The 24,999-nt window shown below is 33.9% G+C and overlaps 1 protein-coding gene across 2 annotated transcripts in view; it reads right to left on the bottom strand.

Moving 5' to 3' along the window:
- Positions 1-1,005: 1,005 nt before the first annotated feature.
- LOC102735423 (post-GPI attachment to proteins inositol deacylase 1) overlaps positions 1,006-24,999 on the bottom strand; it is a 42,634-nt gene continuing 18,640 nt past the window's right edge. The window contains exons 5-15 of one of the 2 annotated variants that reach the window (XM_081813926.1): positions 24,002-24,159; positions 21,143-21,195; positions 20,227-20,293; positions 16,080-16,185; positions 15,372-15,427; positions 13,546-13,629; positions 9,853-9,899; positions 8,784-8,835; positions 5,213-5,290; positions 3,567-3,630; positions 1,732-1,802 (exon numbers count right to left, since the gene is read on the bottom strand). In XM_081813926.1, coding sequence (XP_081670052.1) covers positions 3,622-3,630; positions 5,213-5,290; positions 8,784-8,835; positions 9,853-9,899; positions 13,546-13,629; positions 15,372-15,427; positions 16,080-16,185; positions 20,227-20,293; positions 21,143-21,195; positions 24,002-24,159 — 710 coding nt within the window. In that variant the 3' untranslated portion in view covers positions 1,732-1,802; positions 3,567-3,621. Of the gene's footprint in view, positions 1,803-3,566; positions 3,631-5,212; positions 5,291-8,783; positions 8,836-9,852; positions 9,900-13,545; positions 13,630-15,371; positions 15,428-16,079; positions 16,186-20,226; positions 20,294-21,142; positions 21,196-24,001; positions 24,160-24,999 lie in introns of both variants that reach the window. The other variant, XM_081813925.1, reaches the window with a different exon arrangement.

The raw sequence follows: 24,999 nt of genomic DNA, 5'->3' as shown, positions 1-24,999 counted from the left end.
GAGAGAGAGAGAATGAGAGAGAGAGAGCACATGAAAGGGGGGAGGGTCAGAGGGAGAAGCAGGCTTCCCGCAGAGCAGGGAGCCCGATGCAGGACTCAATCCAGGGACTCCAGGATCATGACCGGAGCCAAAGGCAGTCGCTTTACCAAATAAGCCACCCAGGTGCCCCTCTGAGTATCCTTCTTACCCGCTGGCCAAAAAAGGTGGATGAGGGATAAAAATCTAAAAGTTTCCGCTCTCAAGTAATAGATTCTTTTCACAAATGGAATTTAAAAATATATATTTTAAGGATAGGCCATGTCAAAAGGGCAAGGAGCCAATCTAAAATGAGCTCCCAATATCCAAAGCTGGAACAACTTAAGAAAAAAAAATGTAATGATAGTATTAAATTATAATCCAATGAATAAAATAAATACCCATGAGTCATACTGACATAAATAAAAATTGAGTAAGTAAATAAATGGAGAAGGGACAACTTTCCTTTCATAAGAATTCCAATAAATATAGAATACCAGTAATAACTGCCTCAAACTAGAGGAACCAATGGATACTAAAATTAGTGGGTTATTTTGAAGATAAAAGCATACTTAAACATTCTCAAAGTAGCTCCCCTAAGACATTTATTAAATACAAAAAGGAAACAAATAAATTTACAGTGGAGAAACCTGGCAGACACTACCTTAACCAAGTAATCAAGGTTAACATTGCTAGTAATTAGACAAAGTGATATCACGTGTCCAACCATAGGATACAATGAGAAGCACACATAACTCCGGTGATATTCTTGCTAAAAATGTACAACCTTAATCTAATGGTAAGAAAGCATTAGACAAATCCAAGTATTTGATATTCTACAAAATAACTGAAAGTACTTTTCAAAAGATGTCAAAGTTAGGAAAGACAAGGAAAAACTGAGGAACTATCAACGATTAGAGGAGGTGAACAGGACATGACAACTGAATGCAATGTGGGAATCTGGAGAACACTGATGGAAAAATTGATGAAAACCAAATAAAGCCTGTAATTTAGTTAATAGTGTTGTATGAATAATAATTTCTTAGTTTTGACAACTGCATTGTTTGTTAAGGTGAGTGAAGGATATAGAACCCTGTGCTTTCTGTAACTGTTCTGAATGCTCAAAATTACTTCAAAATAAAATTTAAAGGCATATTTAGTTACATGTATTTTACCACAATAAAAAAAATGGGAAAAATATTAGAGAAATCTTGAAACTTCCATAGGGCAGACAGCAATTTATACCTTATAATAAACATTTTATTAAAAGTGCCAACATGTAGTATAAATTCATGGAAGACACACACACACACACACACACACACAATTACTTGCAAATGTATATGACCAGGGAGAAAGTTAAAGTTCACTTCTCAGAAGATGACCTCTGGCCTACTATAACAATCAAACCATTGAACCACATTATATGGTTATCCTAAGAACTATACTTGAAATACAATATTTAATGTTACAGGCTCTCCATTATTGCAACTGACTGGCAAAATAAATAAGCATTCTGTTAAAAATAAAAGCAATTCTTGGGATGTGTGGGTGGCTCAATCGGTTGACAGTATGGCTGTTGATCTCAGCTCAGGTCTTGATTTCGGGGTCCTGAGTTCAAGCCCTGTTCTGGGCTCCATGCTGGGCATGAAGCCTACTTAAAAAAAAAAAAAAAAGGAATTCTTAAGACTTCCAAAATCAAAGTACTTACCAAAAGAAAAAAGATGAGTTACAGGAAGCTGAATGGACCTTGTCTCTTTTTTAAAGAATTCACAATCTACAACAAACTAAAATATAAAACATTGATTTTTAGGAAAAAACAATTACATTTATAGTAAAATATCTTCACTTCATGTTTAAGTGGAAAATAGAAGTCTATAAATAAACTTCAGCTTTGTAGAAGTTATTACCTATCACATTCTCACTCTGGCTATATTTAAATGGCAACAATTACTCAAAGAGAGATCCTAAGCTAAGAAAATTTGATGAACAAGCTTAACTTAATAAATTATTGGAGGACCATTTTTACAACAGCTGATGTATAATCCAGTTTCCTTCCAGTTAGTTTTTAGGTGTTTATAGAAGAGGGACCATAAAGGATGGATCAAAGCATTAAGAATCAAGGTTAACTCAAGATTAATCAAAGATTTAGATAAAAATCTCTCAATATTTCCATAGTCAAAAAGAAATATGATTTTGCTACATTTACTTTTTAAAAATCCCATATTAATTATGTATCTCCCAACACTCTAATTAGACTACAAAAGACTTGGAGATGGACATACTGCTATTCATCTACAGATGGCTAAAGTTATTTGTAAAAGATTATTTCAAGCTAAACAGTGTTTAGAATAAATGGAAAAAAAGGTTTACTATGTATGAAGCAAGAAAAAGAAACGCTATCTCAAAAAAAGTAAAACTAAAATGTGACATCTGCATAATTACAATGTTTTGTAATGACATTTCTTATGTAATAACATTTCTACAATGGCATAAGGAACTTTGCCCTAAGCTGTCTGCAATAAGAATGGTTTCATTAAAATAATCTCCATAAGGAAACCAAATTACTTTGATCTATAGGAGCTGAAGAACAAATTAATCTTATGCCTAATTGTAGCTAGCAAGTAGTTTGCTATCTATAGGAAGGAGAAAGCCAGTGAGGTCTATCCTAGGCTTTTCCAATAAGTACACCTTGGATTGTGCTTGAAGCAAGGTTATTTTGTTTGCCTCTTGGGTGGATTTTTTATTATTTCTGAAAGTCAAAAATAGATGGGGGAAAAGGCTATCTGACTACAGCACACATATTAGGAATAAAAGGAAAAACTTGTTAAGGGGCTTTGCTTTTCTTCCCCTTCTTTACTTATAAGGCCAACAATACCATCAGACATTTTCCTTATAGAAAACAGCTGTTACAAGGTCAGAACAATCATCTACTGAACAAGATTATTCATTATATTTTTACAAAGCACTTTTGGGTGAGACATTGCCTGAGACAGAGAATCAATTTTAAATCACTTTGTACAGGTATTTAAAATAATACAATTTTTATTATTGCTTTGATTTTATTACAGCTATAATAATAAAAATTTATTTTTATTAATGCTTTTTTTAATAAAAATTTTTATTATTGCTTTCCCTTTATGGAATAAACCCATACCCAAGAAAAGAATTCGAGAGTCTCTTTCTAAAGGAATTATTTTGTTTTCTGTCATCAAAAAATGCAAGTAATTCCATATTTGCATTTTCAAAACTCTATTATCAGTTGACTGCAAAAAATTTTCAAGCTGTCTATTTAAATATATGTATCCTGATGATGGGTTATAACAGATATGCAGAAATTATAAAAGGCCTAAATTGACATCCTTGTGAGACTGGGTGTGCAACAGTAGAGTCAGCAAGTGTTACTTTCCAAAGAGCATTAAGACATATTAAATATTCATTAGGTTGCTAAGGCTGGCTATTTGTGAAAGGCTCATTAATTTCTTGGAATAACCAGACAGGGCCTTTCCAAGTTTGGGAAAGATGTTTAAATTCATTCAAAGCCAACTTACCTGACAGAAAAACCCCTAAAGAGAGCTTTTAGAATTGAAGATGCTGAATTACCTCTCACTTGTGCTAAGCAAAACAAAACAATGAATTCATTATAAGGTACTTGTGAGACTCAGTCTTTGAGTTAACTCCCAACTAAATCCCCCTATTCCTTTATCTTTAAAATTTTCCTAATGATTTTGGCCTCAAATCTCAACAATTTTCTCACTAAAGAACTATTTTTTTGAGCGCTTATACGGTAGTGAGTTGTTAAAGGATGAAGATGCAAAGTATAATAAAATCTATCTGGTCTTACTCCCAAAGAATTCACAATACGGTGATGATAATAGAGAGATAAACAAATAAATTATAATTCAGCATCATTCCTCGGAGAAGTTATAAACAAAGTGCCATGGAAGTAAGAAATTATCTGGATGAGTCATGAAAAGTAAAATAGGAACACTTAGGATAGATACTGAAGGATAAGCTTGTTGGGTGAAATGTGGAATGGGAAATAGAGGGTCTTTTACTTCTATCTTCTTGCTTCCCCCTCCCCCAACTTCTCTCAAAAATTATCATCCTTTTATTTCTACTCCCACTTCCCTAGTTCAAGCCCTCATAACCCATTATACAGCAGCTCGTCTCTGTTTCTAATCCATGCACACCATAAATAGATTCATCTTCCAAAATGGCTCTGATCCCATTTCTACTAACAGTGAAAATCTTTCAGCTGCCTACTAACTCCTGAATTCTATGAAGTCCTGAATCTTCCAGTCGAGGTCCTCTAGAGTATGGCCATGAACTACTTTCCCAGACTTTTCTTCCACTACCATCCTACCCATGTGGTCATCTTTTCAAAATTACTATTTACTTATTTACTGTTTCCAAACATATCTCACATTTTCACACTTTCATGCTTGGATCTCATGGTTTCTTTGTCTCAGTAGTGCTGCTCATTATAACTATCTGCAATGATATTACTACTGAGCATCTGGAATGTAGCCAGTATAACTAAGGAACTGAATTTTTAATTTTATTAATTTTAATTGCTTTTAATTTAAATAGCCACATGTGCCAGTAGCTCCTATATTGGACAGCATAGGTCTACAATGTTTCTGATACCCATAAAAACATTAACTATCCTTTAAGGAAATTTTAAACATCACCTCATAATAAAGCCTTTCCCCATTCCATCATTCAGAGATATCTCCCCTTCTTATACCTTTAATTTATTTGCTATATTCTGATTTGTATTATATTTTTGGGTACCTCTTTTATTCTCACTCTTCCTTCTGCTTCCAAATGTTTCTCTCCCCCTACCCAACAGTATGTAGTTTTTTGAGAATAGGATTCATGTCTCCCTCATTTGTGTGCCTCCTATAATTCCTGGCAGAGTCTTGCACATAAAAGGGTACTCAATAATGAATAGATTTTGAAAGACTAATATGTAAAGTACGTTCCCACTTTGAACACAGAGACTTGGATTTACTCTGCTTAGTTCAAGTTAGAGTAGATGATCCTAATGATTTAACAGTCTTATTAGGTGGATCACCAAACTGGTCATTGTTTTAGATAAGCACTATGCCGAAGAATTCATCAAAAAATAACTTAAATATTTAGCATGAGTATCCACTAAACATTCTGATAACAACCTTAATCCATTTGTTACCTTACTTCCATGAATAGATGGTACATAAACAACAAGATGAGACAAAGATGGATAGTCTTGAAGTCTTAACGTCAGAGACTGGGGAAAAAAAAAAAGGACATAAAAAGCTGATTTTATTTCTGAGGGTATACAGAACTTAAAACATGTTAAAGGAAATTATAAACACTTATTTCTTTCTTAATTGGTTATAAAAAACTGATTTCAAACATTATATTCAGTACCTCATAAAACGCCCATGTTTACATTTTCAGGTCAATAATCCTGAAGTCAAATTCCTAATATTTTGTAAATATGGACTGCCAAAAATATTCCTTGAGCTGTATCCCTTCATGTAAAACAAATGACATTTAATATTAAATATAATTATTTTACATAATTATTTCCAGATTCGGTATATTTTATAATTTGTCCATTTGTTTTTTATAACATTACAATAAAATTTCTACATTTATTTTGGTAGCTAGCATATGACAAAGAGCATTCAATAGCTGATGAATGAATGAATGCTAAAAATAATGGAAGAGTTGCAACTTAATCTCAAATGATTCTGATCTAGCCCAAGCAGTAAACAGTCGCTGTCTAATGATATATATGAATATCATCCTCTGGAACTTATTCAGTAAATGACATGAAGACACAAGACTAATAATGCACCTTATCAAATGAAAATCTATTTTCAAAATTAAGACCAGATCCTATAGTCTATATTTTGAGGAATAAATAGATAAGAGACTGGTCTATTTAATGAAAAGCTACAGCACCAAAAACAGTTTTTAAATCCAAGGTTTTTTCTGGAAGTAGATGTGGGGGTGGCAGTAGTTATATGTGGTAACAATTTGTATGTATTAAATTTCTGCAGACAGTTAACTTTCTCTAACGTTCTTCAGAAGCACCTATTGGGCAAGTTGAACAGAGGTGCTAAAGCTAAAGAACTGAGAACAAGTGGCTAACAACCTGACCAGATTCACCTGTGTTTTTTTTACAACTTCCTAGGCTTCACCTTGACTTACTTGCCAAAGTCTCAGCAACAGACTAATCTGTTCTAATGTCAATTAAAAGGCCTTAAAAGGGCCTCACAAATCACAGTGACAGGCAACTGAGACCAACCAGATGGTAGACAGTATGAAAGATAATTAGAAAGAACCTTGGTTACTCTGTGTGGCTATCCACTCTACTAGCCTTTGTTACTTATTCTCAAGAATTTTTTTGTAGGATCAGAATACTTTAAAAAGGTAACAGTGTCAAAAAAATTTCCTTATAAAGTTGCTATATAGTTATAATGTCAGTAGGAACTTGACAATACAATCATATTCATGAAATCGTTAGGTTGACAGGTAAGATTAATATGAAGTTTGGAAATTTTTCAGTGTTTTAAGGGTAAAATGCCCTTAATGCTGAAACAATATACACAGAAAATCAAATACCAGGTTTTGATGTGCAGAGCAAAGCTATGGTGCTAAAGTATGATTAAGGCAAAATGGCTACAAGGTAGTTTTCTCATACAAGTTAGTTATCTTTGGAAAGTTACCTTTTTTGTTTTCAACAATAAATCCATTTTGGCTTACCAAATTCTTGGCCTGCTGTGCTTTGGGTTTTTAGAAACTTCTTCATTGTACACATGACAGAAAAATTCCATATGACTGGTATTTAAAAACTGAATTTACAGGTGCTCTGCTGGAGTCTTCTATTTATTAACAGTTCAGTCAGCAGCAATGCTAAAAGTGATATGATTCTCATTTGACATTACTTTTGTTGAGATGATATGAATATAAAATTCATGAAATCTTTTCACTTTAATTTTTTCTTTCTCTTCAACTTGATGGCAAAATAACTTTGTGTCCTTTTTAGAAGTGGCTAACACATCTAATTTTGATTTTCATTAAAATGGAGTTTATTTATGTTTAATAATTATAATCCTCTTCAACTGAGAACACCTAAGATTGCAGAATATTGCAATCCTTATTTTCTAAACATCCTTCTCCCATTTTCCCCCTCTAAATTTCAGTAGGCTTTTAATGCTGTCTGGCAACCTCTTTCAGCATTCACTATAAAAAGAAAGCAGCAGCTGGAATGCCTGGATGGCTCAGTCAGTTGAGTGTCCAACTTTTGGTTTTGGCTCAGGTCATGATCTGAACATCCGACTTTTGGTTTTGGCTCAGGTCATGATTCCAAGGTCATGAGATCGAGCCCCGTATCGGGCTCCCCACTCAGCGGGGACCCTGCTTGAGACTCTCTCTCCTCTGAAATAAATAAATCTTGAAAAGAGAAAAAACGTAAGCAGCTGGAATAGCTTGTTCTGCTGTTCTGCCAGCTGTTTCTCACATTTAGAAGAAACAACACAGGGTCTAGAACTAGATGAATACATTGTTGAATCTTTGAAATTAAAATTATACATAAGGATTTTATTATTTAAGATGTAACTTTTTAAAACAGGAGCAAAGTAACATTCTATCAGGATTTTAATCATTTATTTCTTCCTCTTAAATTACAGATTAAATAGGATATACTATCCAAATTGGAAATTCAAGGAAAGATTTATGAATGATTATCATTAAGTATATCCTAGACTTTTGTTTTGCTCCTGCCTAAAAGGCTAGGATAGAACCAGTGAGAGACATTAAAAATGTTCATATGAGTCTAATCACTTTCCTACAATATTTATCTCTTGAACACAAAGCCATATGAATGAATATACACAAAATAAGGATGACTGGGTGACAGAAAAAATAACTGCAACCATTCCAAAGTCAAGTGTGAAGTAACTTGCAATTATTCATTCTATCATCATTCCCCTCTGTTAGTATAGTACAGAGCTGACTATACAGATAAATAACAAATAACTGGACTGGGAGATGACTGGGACCAACCAGATGGCTTCACTTTCAAGTTTAAGAGGCTAGTATTCATCATGAAAAAATACCTGAAGACTGAAAATTATCACTCCTGGTGTAAGATTATGAGTTATAATAAACACAGTTTAGAAATCAGAACAGGTATTTCATCAAATTTTAGACTGTTTTATTTTCTCAACAATATTAACCTTTTGTAAAAAGACTTGCTGACCCTATCAGAGTTACTTGAGGACATCACAAACAATTATTAAATAAATCCCAAAGAGTACTAGATAAAGTAGAGTTATCCAAGTGCTTGACCACAAAGGAATGTTGAAGTAGATCTGGAAAATTACTTTGTGTCTCTTTGAGATGCTCGCTCTCCCCTACTGTAGGTCCTCTCCCAAAAACTCAAACTACTACTCAGCTTCTATTTTAAGACAGACCATTCCAAACATACCCTCAAAATAAATTTTAAAAATTTATCTAGCTCTTGGTATGATGCTATAATATATAGGTTTAATTTTATTTAGAAGATTGTTAACTTACAGTTTTTATCGCTGCAAGTTAAAAAAAAATTGCGTGTTATTCTCCATTAAAAGAGAAAATATTTCTAAACTGTATGTTAGCAAATCTCAAGTTCATTTAACAGTTAGATGAATTAATAAAAGACCATATTCTAAAATGCCTAGAGACTCAAGAATTTTTTAGTATTTTAAAATTCTAAAGCCATAATTTACCTTAATTGTTGGCAGTAGTTCAGCTTTCCATGATAAATCAATCCCTTGCCGGCTTTGAAATGAATATGAAAATATAATTAAAGGACAAATATATTAAAATATTATAAATTATAAATAAGCTTCAGAGGAAAAAGAAACCAGCTACAGACCTATCAGAGAAAGTTCTAATGAAACAAGGTCCAATAAGTCTAATCCAATATACTCTTATCCATACAGTCCTTTTGGATACAAAAAAATTGTTTTTCCTAGCAACCATTTCTATGTTTGCAAATACTACTGATATGTTATTTTCCTTTATTTTTCATTTAAAAATCAATACTATAATGTAATGTAGCAGCAAAATCAGCTTAAGAATGTATGAAGCGGGGTGCCTGGGTGGCTCAGATGGTTAAGCGTCTGCCTTCGGCTCAGGTCATGATCCCAGGGTCCTGGGATCGAGTCCCACATCGGGCTTTCCGCTCAGCGGGGAGCCTGCTTCTCCCTCTGCCTCTCTCTCTCTCTGTCTCTTATGAATAAATAAATAAAATCTTAAAAAAAAAAAAAAAGAATGTATGAAGCGGGGCACCTGGGTGGCTCAGTTGTTAAGCGTCTGCCTTCGGCTCAGGTCATGGTCCCAGGGTCCTGGGATCAACCCCTGCATTGGGCTCCCTGCTCAGCGGGAAGCCTGCTTCTCCCTCTCCCACTCCCCCTGCTTGTGTTCCCTCTCTCGCTGCGTCTGTCAAATAAATAAATAAAATCTTTAAAAAAACAAAACAAACAATGTATGAAGCTATTTTAAAAAGCGTGATTTCGGAGGGCTTGGGTGGCTCAGTCAGTTAAGCATCTGACTCTTGATTTTGGCTCAGGTCATGATCTCCAGGTCATGGGATCAAGCCCCCATCAGGCTCTGTGCACAGCAAGGAGTCTGCTTGAGATTCTCTCCCTCTCCTTCTCCCTTTGCCCCTTCCCAATACCCCTGGCTCCCTCTTTCTCTCTCTCTCTAAAATAAATAAATCTTTAATAAGTATGATTTGTATTATTTATATTGAGAAAAATGAACAATTGAGGCCCTTAGTTTCAAAAGACTTACCACATAGAAGTGCTGTTTATGCAGCCAAAAATCCAACTATTTGTATCCTGTTGATTAATAACACAAATCACACTAAATATTATAGAAAATAATTACATAAAATAGGCAGCTTAACATTTTACTATTATATGATAGGGTTAGTAAGCATGATGGAAACATAAAATAGCAACCTGTTATTTAGAAACATTTCCAAGCTGTTTCAAAAGTCATATAGGTCAAGGGCAGGTAAAGAAGTCTTATGTCAATATAGATAGGTAAGCAAGTAACCTAGAGCAGCAGGAAGAGAAAGAGTGACCTCTCCACAGCATAATGCGTAAGCAATTTTAATTTTTGAACCAACGCTTTCAGAGTTCAGCAATGTCCATGCTTTAATTAGGTAGTTACATAGTAACTACATTTTAAGTAAATATAGAAGATGAACACCTATCGGCAGACTTTTAAACAAACAGAAAAAAAAATCCAGAGTCAAGTAATTAAAAATAGCAATTAATCTAAGTATAGCTTGCTAGTTTACCACTTGAGTTCTCATTTGATTATCAGGCAAAACTTCTATGTAACTGAGAATGTGTTTGGATTAAAGCACAACTCCAAGGGCTCAAGACAAACGCTGGTTATGACTTTATCAGGGTACCCTGGGAATGCCGCAGAGATGGTAGTGATATTTTAACAATATTATGTATTTATCTTCAGTCATTTAAGAGAGGTATGACCAAAGACCTTCACTGCAACTTTTAAGGAAGTAGTTAAGAGCGATGTTCCAAGATCTGATGATCCAACTACTAAAATCCTACACCAAGGTATAAGAGGGTAAGAAACACTGCTCAGACAGGTACATAAAATTTTCCTTAATAAACAGAGAGGATAATGCAAAAGATATTAATCCTTTCATCCAATATTTATAAAGTCTATTCTAGAGCCATGTAATTATGCTACACCTTCAAGGAAAAAATGATAAATGAGGCAGACATGGTCTCTGCCCTCATGGAGCTTAAATACAATTTGAAGACATTTTCCAAGAATACAGAAAAGAAAGCTGAAAGGAAAACAAAAAATAACGTGGAATTTGTCTGCTCTTTACTGCTGGCAAAATACTTGTGTGACTTCTGTATCAGTTAACTGTGTTTCCCAAGAATAATGTGACATTATAAAGCAAGGCAAAAGAAAAGATCTGCATAGCTTAGACAAGGAACATCTAGTGAGCTCTCAAAGTTCACCCCACTTTTGTAATGGGTTTTTGCGGCTACTAAGGGAGCCTATCTTCAAAGACAGCCCTTAATATGAAAATTGTCAATATTTTATACTATACACTTCTGTATATAGAGAATTCTGACTTATTCATCAACAAATTGAAAAAATATTATTCAAGCCCACCCTAAAACACCATGTTGCTATAATCTATAAGGTATCAAAAGAACAATTTCAGGCCATCTAGCAAGCATCCCTAATTATAAAAACTGCACTGAAAATCTCAGAAAAAGTCACTCAATAATTAACAATTCCTAAAGTATACTGAAGAGAAAATGCTACTTGGTCATAAAATTTATATAATAGATCTAAAGAGAAACCTATCTACAGTAAAAAATGATGCTCTCAAAGGCGGCTAAAATTGTTAGGTAAAAAACTGATTAGGAACTTTATATAGGATAGACCATGCTAATACCACCTGAGTCTACTGGTAAGTCTTTAGGTCACTAAAGTGGGACAACTAGATACTATATAACTTCTGGTTAAGCACATAGTTCTAATTATAAAATATTCTTGCCACAAAAAATTAGTGGTAATTAATTTAATTAAAAAATAATCAAGATTCTAAATCTAACAACCAGTTTACAGAAAACATAAGGGATAGAAACACATGTTAAGAGATACCACAAGAGGGGTGCCTAGGTGGCTTAATCAGTTAAGCATCTGCCTTTGGCTCAGGTCATGAACCTGGGGTCCTGGGATCGAGCCCCGTCAGCCTCCCTGCTCAGTGGGGAGTCTGCTTCTCCCTCTCCCCTGTGCTCTCTCTTCTCCCCTCTCTCTCTCGCACATGCTCTAATAAATAAATCTTTAAAAAAAAGATACCATGAGAATAGTCACCTAAACCCAGAATGTGGGAAATTCTACAGAACATATAACCCACTTGCTTAAACAAATAAATGGGGGGATAAAGAGGAGGCCATTATAAAAAACTTAGGATCCATGAATCAAATATAACATGTATACTTTTTGGATTCTGATTCAAATAAACAAACTTAGAATTTAACTGAACAGAGGACAATTGAACATGGATTGGATATCACATGATACTAAGGAATTAATAATTAATTTTGTTGGATGAAATAATATTATAGTTAACCTGCACAATTCTTATCTGCTAGAAAACATATTGAAGTATTTAAGGATGAAATGATAAAATGCCTAGAATTTGCTTTAAAAATGCTTCAGTCAAAAAAAAGTGAAAAAGGGATAAATAAAAATGGCAGTATTCATAACTGTTAAAGCTATGTGATAGTTATGTGAGATTTCATTATTATATTCTACTTTAAATGACTGAAAACTTCTATAATACAAATTGAAAAGATCTTTAAAATTCACCACATAACTTGATGCTAATTAATACCCATGTACCTTAAATACAGAAAAGGGATCCTCCAATAAGCCAAATGGAGAATTTGAACTTTGGCAAGGATTTTTCTCACTATAATACTGACATTCTGATTTGGAATTTAATTAACTGAGTGTGGATATTTTAAGCCAGCAGTCTAAGGGCCAGATTCTCTTGCGATAAACCGCCCATCCAGATTTTAGGCTGGGAGATGTTAGTCTCTGTGAGAGATGCAAAACTCTGGTCATCCCACTAAAATTAGTATTTATTAGCACCTAGACCACAATACCTATCATTTCTAAAGACTTTAGTATATATCAAATGGCAGTATCTACCAACTAAGTGACATATTAGATTCTAGTTCTAAAGAATACAAATAACCCAACAAAAGGGAGAAGTGGAAAGAAATTATGAAAAACACAAATATAAAGTGAAGAAACTTGGGAAATGCCAAAAAAAAAAAAATTCAAAAAGAGGGAAAAGAACCCAAATTGGGAAAACAAGTTCCTGAAAGTAAGAAATGCTGACAAATAAATTATTACTTAAATATAACAAAGGCATCCTATAGCATGTAACACATTTTTTGACAATGTCTGATAGTAGGTATTCATTAAAAAGAAATATGTAAAATCATCACTTTGGTAACTCTGAGTCTAGATAACATTTTAACAAAAAGTTACTATTTTAGAGAATGTTTGGTATAAAAAGTCCTGCAAATTTGAGTATAGAAGCCAAGAGAAAAACAGTATTTACTTCATAAAATTCCTATAGAATAGCTTTGTTTAAATATATCTGTTCTTTAAAGTACAAACAGAATCTTAGAATTAGGATATTTGAACTGAATTCCTTCATCCTAAACACAGAAGTAAGGTAGAAAAACAGGGTGAAAGACCCAAACTAGAGCCAAAAGTATAATTTAATAGTAAATTATCAGTTATAGAAACATTTTGATTAATACTTTTCAATCAAAACTGTTTTAGACAAATTTTTTTCAATTTATTAGATTTAATAATAGTTCATAACTAAAGAAGAGATCTATTAGATATTAGTTGAATCTTAAAAATAGACTTTTAGATTTACATGCAATCTACCAATTATCTTACCAGCATGGTGCTCTGACAATAGACATGAGTGTAGATTTTTCTATGATTTGCAAGAGGAAATGTAAAATATATCTTATCAGATTCCTAAAAAAAAAAAAAAAAGAGGGAAAACATAATAAAACTATTAAGAGAGTAGACAATTTCATCATTTAAATATACAGATAAAGCAAAAATTATTCTAATTTTATCATTCTTGGTATTGTTGAGAACCAATATTCTAGGAGTGGGAAGAAGATACAGATTAAGTCAGGAATATCAGGTACCCTGCAGTCCTGAATATGTCTTAGAAATAGCAGTATAGATGCATGTTTTCTGTTTCGGTTTGAGTTTTGGCCTAATGATCAACATAAAATACATTTCTTAGCTCTGTCCACTGAAAAGGCCTAGAAATGCTAGCCCACTAGCCATAAACATCTCTAGTGCCCAAATTATGGTTTTAAGACACCATTTCCCAAATAACAGGGAGAGCTCCTTAGGACAAAGCTGATTCAAGGTCTGGGGCAGGAAATGTACAAAATGAGTTCAAATATTTTCTCATACTAGGTAGTGAAGAAACTATCAAAGAGACAACCAAAGAGCAGCTTTACCAAAAAGATTTAGGAGCCTAACTTGAAATGGCTTCTACTGGTCAAAGACAGAAGAATTTTAATATTTTAGATGGAAACACAAATATGTTTAAAAGATGAGTTCATAATAATACTAGGAGAAAAACCCCCAAAACCATTTATGATCACTGATGGAGGTTTGTGAGCCAGCTCGCTATTTCTGAAAACCAGTAAATATAAGATCCAAAGATCCAAGCAATTATAATTTTCTCCTTTTCTGATATGTTCCACTTTTGATAAATTTAGTAGACAAGAAATTTCCCAATATAGTGTTCCAGTTAATAAAGAAAAAAATAATTGAATTAGGGTACCACCATTTTTTGCATCCCCCTAAATGAATTAATGACTCTAGGCATGCTTCACCAACAGCTGCTAACATCACAAAAAAAGAGTCTAGCCAAAACAAAAACTGAATCTGATCAAGCAAATGAATCTGATCCAAGTACTAAGTTACAGGAAAAGAGTAGACAAAGGAATATACTAAATGGCACTGAAGGAATGCAATCAGCAAATCAAGACTGTATGAAACTCTATAGGACAAATGACTTGTTTTTTCAACAAATACGCTACAAGGAAAGAAAAGGGGTAGAGTAAGTATGAGAGATTAAAAGAGGAATAAGAGACATATTAACAAATGACAATATGTGGACATTATTTGTATTCTCATTTAAACTGAGAAAAAATTTAACAGTATAGTTATGATAAAACTGGGAAACTGAACACTAACTAGATATTAAGGAATTATTATTAAATTGTTTTAATATGGGGGCGCCTGGGTGGCTCAGATGGTTAAGCGTCTGCCTTCGGCTCAGGTCATGATCCCAGCGTCCTGGGATCGAGTCCCGCATCGGGCTCCCTGCTCCTTGGGAGCCTGCTTCTCCCTCTGCCTCTCTCTCTCTCATGAATAAATAAATAAAATCTTTAAAAAAAATAAAATAAAATAAATAATAAATTGTTTTAATACGGGAAATATATGTAGTTATCTTTTTAGAAGAGTCTTTATTTATTTTTAATTAAATTTTTTTTAAAGTAGGCTCCATGCCCAGTGTGGAGCCCAATGCAGGGGTTGAACCCATGACCCTGAGATCAAGACCTGAGTTGAGATCGAAAGTCAGACGCTCAGCCAACTGAGCCACCCAGGTGCCCAAGAGTCTTTTTAAATATAAATACCAAAATGTTTTTGAAAAAAATATTAAAAATTTCCATTGATGGTATACTTACATTGTAAGCCACATAGGTCCATTTGGACACTTTCACTGGAACCCACATAGATGTCCCTAAGGTAAAGGAAATTAATTTGTTTGGCTTGCTTTTAAAATATGAAACCATTACTTTTATTGAATGCTCACGAAATACTTCTCAATTACAACAAGATTTGAAAAAGAAGTGGTTTCCTGAACAATAGCTATTTTAAAATAAGAAATCTAGTAAGATGTTATCTGTGCTCATCATCAACTAGCATTCACATCAAGTAAAGCATTTTAAATTTATTTTGTGCCTTTACTCTAAGGATGTATCAATAAAAAAGAAATAAATTATCTTATTTTCCAAACTGAGTATAACAGGTATTATATTAACAGCAAGTGATATGCTGTTAAACCAAAAGAAGAATGAAAAATGACTGATACTGAAAAGTCAAAAATAATGATAGTGTTTTACATGACTGTCAGGAAATAGAGACATTTAACTCTATCGTTAAAACTTTGTACTTCTCATGTTATTTTCAGAACAAAATTTTTATCAGCAACATCAACTGTTTCCTTTTTCCCTTCCTTAATCAAGAACCTCATAAGAAACCATCATAGAGAAATTAATAAAACATAATAGGATTATAGTAGCTAAGTACCACAGTTTCAAAGACTTCACTAATAACAAATTTACCTAAAAATAAAACTTGATTTAAAATAAAAATATGTTATTACCACAAACCTGTTAAGTCAGAAATTATTGCTGGATTTTCCTCAAAGTGTTTTGCTGGGTGTCTTATAAAGTGGTGATTCAAAACCGACAATTTCTTCTTGGGATTTTGAGTTATCTAGAAAGAATAATGATATATTTTGTATCTTTTTATATCCACTGTGATAGTTCAATGAAACTTTGCAGCAAGTAATAGTGATAAGAGCCAACAGTTACTTATTCTGGGCCAGGCACTGTTCTAAGTATTTAATATGTTATTAACTCATTTAACCATCACAAGAGCTCTAGGAGATAATAATCCTTTTATCTGCATTTTTACTAAGAAACCAAAGCACCAGAGAAATTAAGGAACTTGCCCAAGGTCATACTCCTATTAACAGTCTGGGCCAGGATTCAAACTCAGGCAGTCTGGCTCCAGAGCCCATGCTTTTAATTATTATTCAACTAGTGCCTCTCAAGTAACAGTTAAGAATAAAACATACAAAGGTGTATAGAGACAGATGAGAACTTAAGAGATCCTCCAGTCTAGTGATTCCAACACACTACTTTCCAAACTCAGACCAGTACCAATCCCACAACAAAAAATTCACTGGTCATCAGAGAAAATATGAATTGCCAACTGTCCTTCCTTGGAAACTACTTTGCTTTATCCTGTCTTACTTTCATTGTGCCTAAATATCCTTTCTTTCATGAAATAAAAATAGGATTTTTTGTTGTCTGTTTTAAAATATCCTAGCACAATAAATGTCTGCAACTTTATACCAATTCCTCCTTTAAAGAAAAAAAAAAATTACTTGGGTCTAAAATCCATTCAGAATCTACCACTATTCAACTCTATAGTTTAAGCCCTGAGGCCCTGACAGGTAAGTGATTTTCTCAACAACATAATGAGAGAATGACAAAGAAATGACAGTGAGGACCCGGGTCTGGTAAATCTTTTCAATTCCTTAGGAAGTCACCCAGCATTTGCTTGAATATTTATTTCTAACTTGCTATTGTGAAAAATAATACATTCCAATTTTAATAATTCTTGTGAGGAGGATGCTCTGCCATATTTAGAGCAAATATCTGACTCCCTGTTACTTTGATATATTAAGTTAGGGGCCAGCCCTTCAAGAAACTGAAGACTGTTACATCCCCCATCCAATAAAACATTTCTTTACAGATTAAACAACTTCAAAAACATCAACTATTTTTCATAGAACTGTTTCAAACCCTTCATCACCCTGACTGCCTTCCCTGGATAAACTCAAGTTTGTTAATGTCCTCCTTATAATACAACATACAAAATAGAATATAGTTCCTTAGATATCTAACTATAGTAGAAGGCAGTGGAAATTTTATCTTCATTGATGCAAACTCAATACTTCAATCAACTCAATCTAATATAAAACTAGTTTTGACTTTTTTTAAAAGCAGCCACATCTGTTCACAATCATTTAAAAGTAATAGGTCTTGGGCGCCTGGGTGGCTCAGTTGGTTAAGTGACTGCCTTCGGCTCAGGTCATGATCCTGGAGTCCCGGGATCGAGTCCCGCATCGGGCTCCCTGCTCGGCAGGGAGTCTGCTTCTCCCTCTGACCCTCCTCCCTCTCATGCTCTCTGTCTCTCATTCTCTCTCTCAAATAAATAAATAAATAAAATCTTTAAAAAAATAAAAATAAAAATAAAAGTAATAGGTCTTTAAAAAAATAAAAATAAAAGTAATAGTAATAGTAAAATTTTGCCAAAATTTTAGTTAACTCAGGACTCTCCCATCCTTACTCACTCTCCAGGGAATCCATCCACTTGTAAGTTTTTCAGCTATGCCTTTTATGCTGATAACCATCAGAAATTATTCTCTAATTCTGATTCCTTTGTACCACATGTTTGGGATTAATTATGCTTGTAGTTTCCCTGTATATATGTTTGCTTCTCTTCCTAATATCTTCTTGAGGGATAGCAATCATATCCTAATTTTTTATTGTCTAATATTTAGTCCAGTTGATTATATATAGTGAGGCTGTAAAACAGAACTCAGTTTCATAGTTTGATTCTTAGCAATATTAGTTACCAAAAATTTCTCATTTGTCCCTTAAAATGTGTCTGTAAATTACTTATCTATCCAGAATTATAATTTATTACACTAGTATTAAAAATTTCATCTCAGGATTTAATGGAAAACAAGATTTATTAAAATTAGTTTTATGGGGGCTCTTGGGTGGCTCAGTCGTTGAGTGTCTGCCTTCAGCTCAGGTCGTGATCCCAGGGTCCTGTGATCAAGCCCCGCATTGGGCTCCCTGCTCTGCAGGGGGCCTGCTTCTCCCTCTCCCACTCCCCCCGCTTGTGTTCCCTCTCTGGCTGTCTCTGTCAAAAAAAAAAAAAAAAATCTTTAAAAAAAATAAAATAAATAAAATTAGTTTTATGTAGTGTGTCAACTATACCTCAATAAAAAAATTAGCTTTCTGTACAATATTTATTTTTATTTTTTTAAAAATTTATTATTTATTTATTTGACAGAGAGAGAGATAGCGAGAGCAGGAACACAAGCGGGGGGAGTGGGAGAGGGAGAAGCAAGCTTCCCACTGAGCAGGAAGTCTGATGTAGGGCTTGATCCCAGGACCCTCGGACCATGACCTGAGCCAAAGGCAGACGCTCAACGACTAAGCTACCCAGGCGCCCCTCTGTACAATTTTTAAAGAATATACCTGTCTGTGATACTACTGTTCTTCATGGGTTGAAATGGGGTTTTTTCCTAAGCCTACCAAATGTCATTCCAAATACAAACTGGTCTTACAATTTTAATTGATTCTACTATTATATCTAGTTGCACTCTCTCAAACTGACTAAAAAAACACTTGCCATAGTTAAGACTCACAATTAAAACAAGGTTGAAAAACTGAAAAATATTTGCATTGCATGACCAATTCATAGTGTTAATTCTATAAAGCTGTTTTACTTTAATAAATATGCTAACTTAAATATGGCATCTTGTGGCTTAAAATGTGGCAAAACACAACAATTTGGGTCTTTTTTGGGGGGGGTCTCTCTTTTATTGTATTCTTCAGGACAGAGGTAAGTATTTATGATTCTAATAGCAGTTCTGCAGCTTTCTGAAGGGTTAAGGAAAAAACACAAACGGTACCCCACTTCCAAGAGTGAAAAGCCTTATAAGAGAACTTAAAAGTTCTAAGACACAATAAGGAAAGCATTACCTAGAGATCTATTGAGAAAGAGGCCACACATACTAGTCTCTCAAAAAATTGGAGCCTTCAAGGAAAAGAATCCAAAAATAACAGCTAAATACTTTGCCATAATGAAGAAAATTTCCTAATACACAGGGAACTTTTTATCCAAAAGGAGAAGCCATAGCCACAGTTCTCAAGACATGTTTCTATGAAACAGTGAACAAGATGACCTGAGGTTAAAAAAAAGGCTGCTTAAGATGAAAAAATAGCAATGTGTTCCCAATTCACAGAAAAAAATTTAAGTTCATGGATAAAATTCCCTGAATTTTGCTGAAATCCTTGGTGCCCACTACTGTATATCTGCTGGCAGACATGAAAGAGATGAAAGAGTAATATGATGTTCTATAAATAGCACTAGGATTTCCAGGTGTCCTGCTAATTGAACAACTTGGAAAATCATTAGTTTGTAGAGTTTATAAGTGAAATCTCATTACAAAAAACATTCAGCTACTAAAAGTACATAATTTAAGTTCTGGCGAGCATGGGTTAGCCAATGAATGAAGACATTTTGATCCTACCAGAAAGATAAAGATGTTTTTTAAAAAAAAATTTAAGCAAAAATGTCTATCAAGATACATCATGAAGTTTACAACATATTACTAAAAAAAGGATAAAATAGCTTGTAGTAAGTATTTTAAGTTAAATAAAAGTTAAAAGGATATATACCAATTTTAAACAAGTAAAGGGGAAAAATTGGGGGAAGATCTAAAGCATCTTTTCACTTTTTCATTTTCATTGCATTCTATTAATTATTAATAGTGATCAAAGTATTATCAGATAAAAATATATTTCTATTTTGAAACTAATTACAGTTGATACAACATATAAGGCTTCTACTTTTATGAAAGTAAAAAAAAAAAAAAGTATTAAATCCATCCTGCTGTAACAAAAGCTTTTACTCTGCTGAAGTAATTTTTAGCTTAAAAATACATACTTGTTTAGTATCAACATCAATAAGATCAAAGAATGCTCGAACTGTAGTCAATTGTAATTGTTTACACCTAAAGAATAAAATGTTACAATGTTACAATAAAACTTCATTTAAAAATATACTTTTGATACAAACACGCACAATTCTATTACTTAATGGAATATCTGAGTTTTCTTTACTGCTCTAAACTCTAAAGGTATTTAAGGAATCATTATTATTAAGAATATTTTAAACTTGAAACATATAAAAATAAAGCAAATTAAATCTTCTTGGACATTTGACAATGGAACTATCAGGGTCCTTCTGTTCTCCCTAAGTCTCCTTGTCCATCCCAGCTATAAACAACTGTCTGCCCCATCTTTATATGCCTAAACTTGTGCTTCTTGCAGACACCACTGACTGCACAGCCAGAGGAAAGTGAAAAAATAATCTTTAAGCTAAAACATATAGCGTTAAGATACTAGGGTCTATGTATTTCTTGACCCTTATTTAATCTATTTATATTAAGGGTAAATCTAACTCCTACTTGGTTTTTCATGTGATGCTCTAGAATAGTTAATGCTATATTAATCAAGTCCCTGAGTTTGGTGACTGGCCAAGAGCTCAGAAGAGCCTATCACAAGTACCTTTGATTCTGCCCAACTATGACAAACTCTAAAATTCTGACATTTGACTCTAGCTTCATTTGAGATTCATGCTAGTGGTTCTTTAAGAGATGATTTTACAAGCTGTCAAGGGAACCTTGGTCAAACTGAGACAAAAACCAAGGTTAGAGTTCTAAGCCCGTAAGTCAATCTTTCTCCCAAATCTATTTATTTACGGATAAACTGCTAACAAGGCTAACAAACCAATCAGTGCACTGGTAAGAAAAAAGGGCCACCACAAACCACCAAAATAAGCCTATTATATATTAACTTACCATACAATGGAAAGGTGGTCTGTTGAGACCCAGGTCTTAGGCACTGCTGAACTCTAAAAGGACAAGGAAAAAAAAAATCCAACTTAAGAAAAGCACATTTGTTATTCTCCCAAAGGTTTGAAATTCTCATAAGCTAATATTTAGAAACATGTAACATTAGTTTCACTATTTTATGATGCACAGACATATTTAAATGATGCATTCTTAGAAAGGTGATCCAAAAATATTAAGGTAGTTCCTGTATAAAATCAGTATCATTACTGCTTAGTCAAGCTTAAATTACCCTTCAAAAATTATTAAAGCATCTAACAGATTCCTTACTGAAGTTTAATATCTAACTCTTTATTACTCTATTAAGAGTCTGAGTTTATGGTTCTTTAAATAAATCACAATTACTTTAGTAATTTTAGTTCTGACTAGACTACTTTGATATTCTAAGATGTTACTTTTTAATCAGGTGTGCCTGAGAAATACCCAGCCTCAGAGAGCTTTTTCAAAATAAATATGCCTGATCACAATTCCAAAGCAATCAAATCAGACTCTTTTTTTTTTTAGAGAGGGAGAGAATCTTAAGCAGGCCCCAACCTCAGCACAGAGTCCAATGCAGGGCTGGATCTCATGACCCTGAGATCATGACCTGAGCCAAAATCAAGGGTCAGACGCTTAAAAGACTGAGCCACCCAGGTCCCCAAAATCAGACTCTTTCAAGTATGGTACAAGGTTACTTATTTTGAAAACATCCCTACATTAGGATATATATACTACTAGTTAGAGACATACTAGCAAAAGGCTCCTAAAAAATATAACTGTTTGAAGAAGGCTTCCTAACAATGGCACAGCACTGTTCAAGAACTAGAGACTCCTTTTCATACCAGGTAATGACTTTCCTGTGAATAGCATCTTACATACAACAGGAAACATTAAGTAAATCTGATACTATTTTTCACAGTGTCTCTCTTTGCATTCAAGAAAGGGTTGCTTACTGTGAGCCTGGGTCCCTTAAAGGGACTCCTTCAAAAACCACCCACCAACTTAAATACATACCTAGGGCAGGTATAGAAGCAATATTTTTAAGTGCTATTATCTGTATGAGTGTATATTACAGCAGTTCAGCCTACCTTACTAATACTAAAACAACCGAGGTCTCTAACTTCATTTTTCTAGTCCCAATGGCTATAAATGTCAATTAACTATTCTTGATATATCATCAAAAAACTGTTACTTCTTAATAATTACTTTTTAAAAGTAAACATATATGTAGATATATGAAAGGTTGTAAGTTATTTGGGGGCTAAAATACTAAATAAAATTGAGACAGTAACCAGCTTTGAGAAAATTCCATTAAGAGGTAAAATATTTTCATCAGAGATACAGAAATACAAGTGCCTTGAAAGCAACAAATTATCAAATTGATTAGAAAAGAGGGACACAGACACATGCGTGCGTGCGCACGCACACACACACACAAAGTAACCAAAAGATAAGCTGCAGGAAGGGGCATCAATATATCAACATGCTCCAGGTCAAGTCTAGAAAAAATTACATCCAATTTTATATTACTAACATTATCTGTGTTTACTAAAGAACTGATATTTAATGTTTTGAGGACTTCTAGCAAATATCTGCCCCAAATAATCAACATCAAATAAAACAATTCATACCAATAATGAGGTTTGAGAGATTTACCAATTTAGTTTCAAAGCTATTATGGTTATATCACAACTCCTCCGGTAGTAAGAAAATGGTGGGTAATAGTAGAATGGCTTAATAATTTTTGTCCTATGTGTGGCAAGCATTCAATAATACTTGTTTAATAAATGAACAGTAATCTAAGGTGGGGCAATAGACAAACTGAGCAAGGGAGTATTTATGAAGAGAACAATCATGAAACAAAGCACTATCTCCTAAAAAGCAAAAGGAACATTGGATTTTTTTAAGAAATTAAGTTATATTTGGAGATGATATGCAGTATACACATGTATACATACTATATACAATATCTATATACTGTGTGGAGTTAAAAAGTTAAGATCTTAACTGAAGACTTCACGGTTAAAAATATAAGAAATAATGTAAGTCCTAAAAGGAAACTTGAACTCACTTTACAGAGGCTATGTATCCCAGTTAAAGACCAAATACTTGATGTCCTAGCAGGGAAGAATAATTAGCAAATTAATCAGTCAGGGTTCTGTTATACTATCAAAGCTATTTTTAAGTTTTAAAATTGGTAAACCTTTATTCAAGTTTAGCACTGAAGAGTTTGATACTCCATTTCTATTGTATATAGCACTCAGATATAACAAGGGGCACCTCTGGACTTCAGTCCACACTTTCTTATAGTTAAAACTCTCATCAGCGGGTAGGTACTTATTTTAAACAAGGAACAACTACTCGTAAGAGTCACTTTCATAAATAAGTCATTTTCACAAACTTTCTAAAATCCTTTTTACTTTTTGTGGACCCATGCCTCTGCCTTCCCAACTCATTCTTACCCATTCTTTCATAGTCTCTCTCTCACACACATGCACATACACACATAGCAGCACTACACCAACTCAGTAGTCATTTTCTTTTTTTTTAAAGATTTTTTTTTTTTTTGACAGAGAGGGAGAGAGACTGCAAGAGTGGGAACACAAGCAGGGGGAGTAAGAGAGGGAGAAGCACGCTCCCCGCTGAGCAGAGGGCCCAATGCGGGGCTTGATCCCAGGACCCCGGGATCATGAACTGAGCTGAAGGCAGATGCTTAACAAGCCACCCAGGCACCCCTCAGTAGTCATTTTCAAACAACTACATATTTATCCTTTTATACCCCACTATATCCATTCTGTTACTATTTCAGTAGAATCTTAAAAAGATTACCACAACAGATAAGGCACTGGTATGATGGCTTAATTTTGGTAGAAAAGTCAGTCCTGAACGAACTTGGTAATCCCGGAATCCTCCAGCTACAGAAAGCGTGGTTAAATTTATGTGTCTAGCATTTAGAATCCAATAGTTGTTTACAGTCATATAAAAGTCTGGTAGGAAATAAAGACACACGTTAAAAATTAGTCATTCCCTGCAACAATAAGGTATCTATGATACTAACATTAAATTGAATTTCTGTTTAAGCCATACTGAATTGTCTATAAACAATGAATGTTATTCACATTTCTCTACTCTGAGTAAAATCAGTATCTTTACAGAGTCTGTTTTCCATTAAATAATACTACAAATACTAAGAGTTACTGAAGTTATCAATAAACAAAAAAGATATCCAAACTTTATTAGCCTTGACAAGTCCATACACAAACAGGTCTCTATATCCCACAAGAATGCTGCTAGATCATGACACACAGTATAGCAAGTAGAAACCCCTAAAATTCTTCCAAAGATACAAGTTCACTATGCTAAAGAATTGTAGATCTTCCTAATCATGGCAGTGTGAGAGCTTAGCAGCTCTCTACGGCGGCCAGCCACGACCACACAAAGTACTATTTAAGTTCTTAAAATACAATCAGGACAACAATCACTTTGGTCTTGGGACTTAATGCTGCTATGGAAAATATAAGGGTTAAGAAGGTTCTACCCATTTAGAGTAAGTAACAGGTAGCTCAATAGGAAGAAGCTGCAATTTTTCCACTTTACCTATGGAAGATGAGAAAAATATAGTATCAAAGATTTGAGGCGAGGGAAGAGGAGTTTCCTTTTCTGATTATCAAAACTTAATGTACTTTGATCCTGGCATTTGATCCCATTGAGGGCTTCAAACATTTTGGAACAGCAAACTCCTCCCATTGAAGATCTCCACAGTATTTACTTAGAATGTGATTAAGGAGACCCATTCCTAACATCCGCAGGTCACGGGACAAGAGTAC

This window comes from Leptonychotes weddellii, chromosome 3 (assembly GCF_054177405.1).
Source record: "Leptonychotes weddellii isolate Sample4059 chromosome 3, ASM5417740v2, whole genome shotgun sequence".
In the NCBI taxonomy this organism is placed as follows: domain Eukaryota; kingdom Metazoa; phylum Chordata; class Mammalia; order Carnivora; family Phocidae; genus Leptonychotes; species Leptonychotes weddellii.
This window is presented reverse-complemented; position numbering and strand designations above follow the sequence as displayed.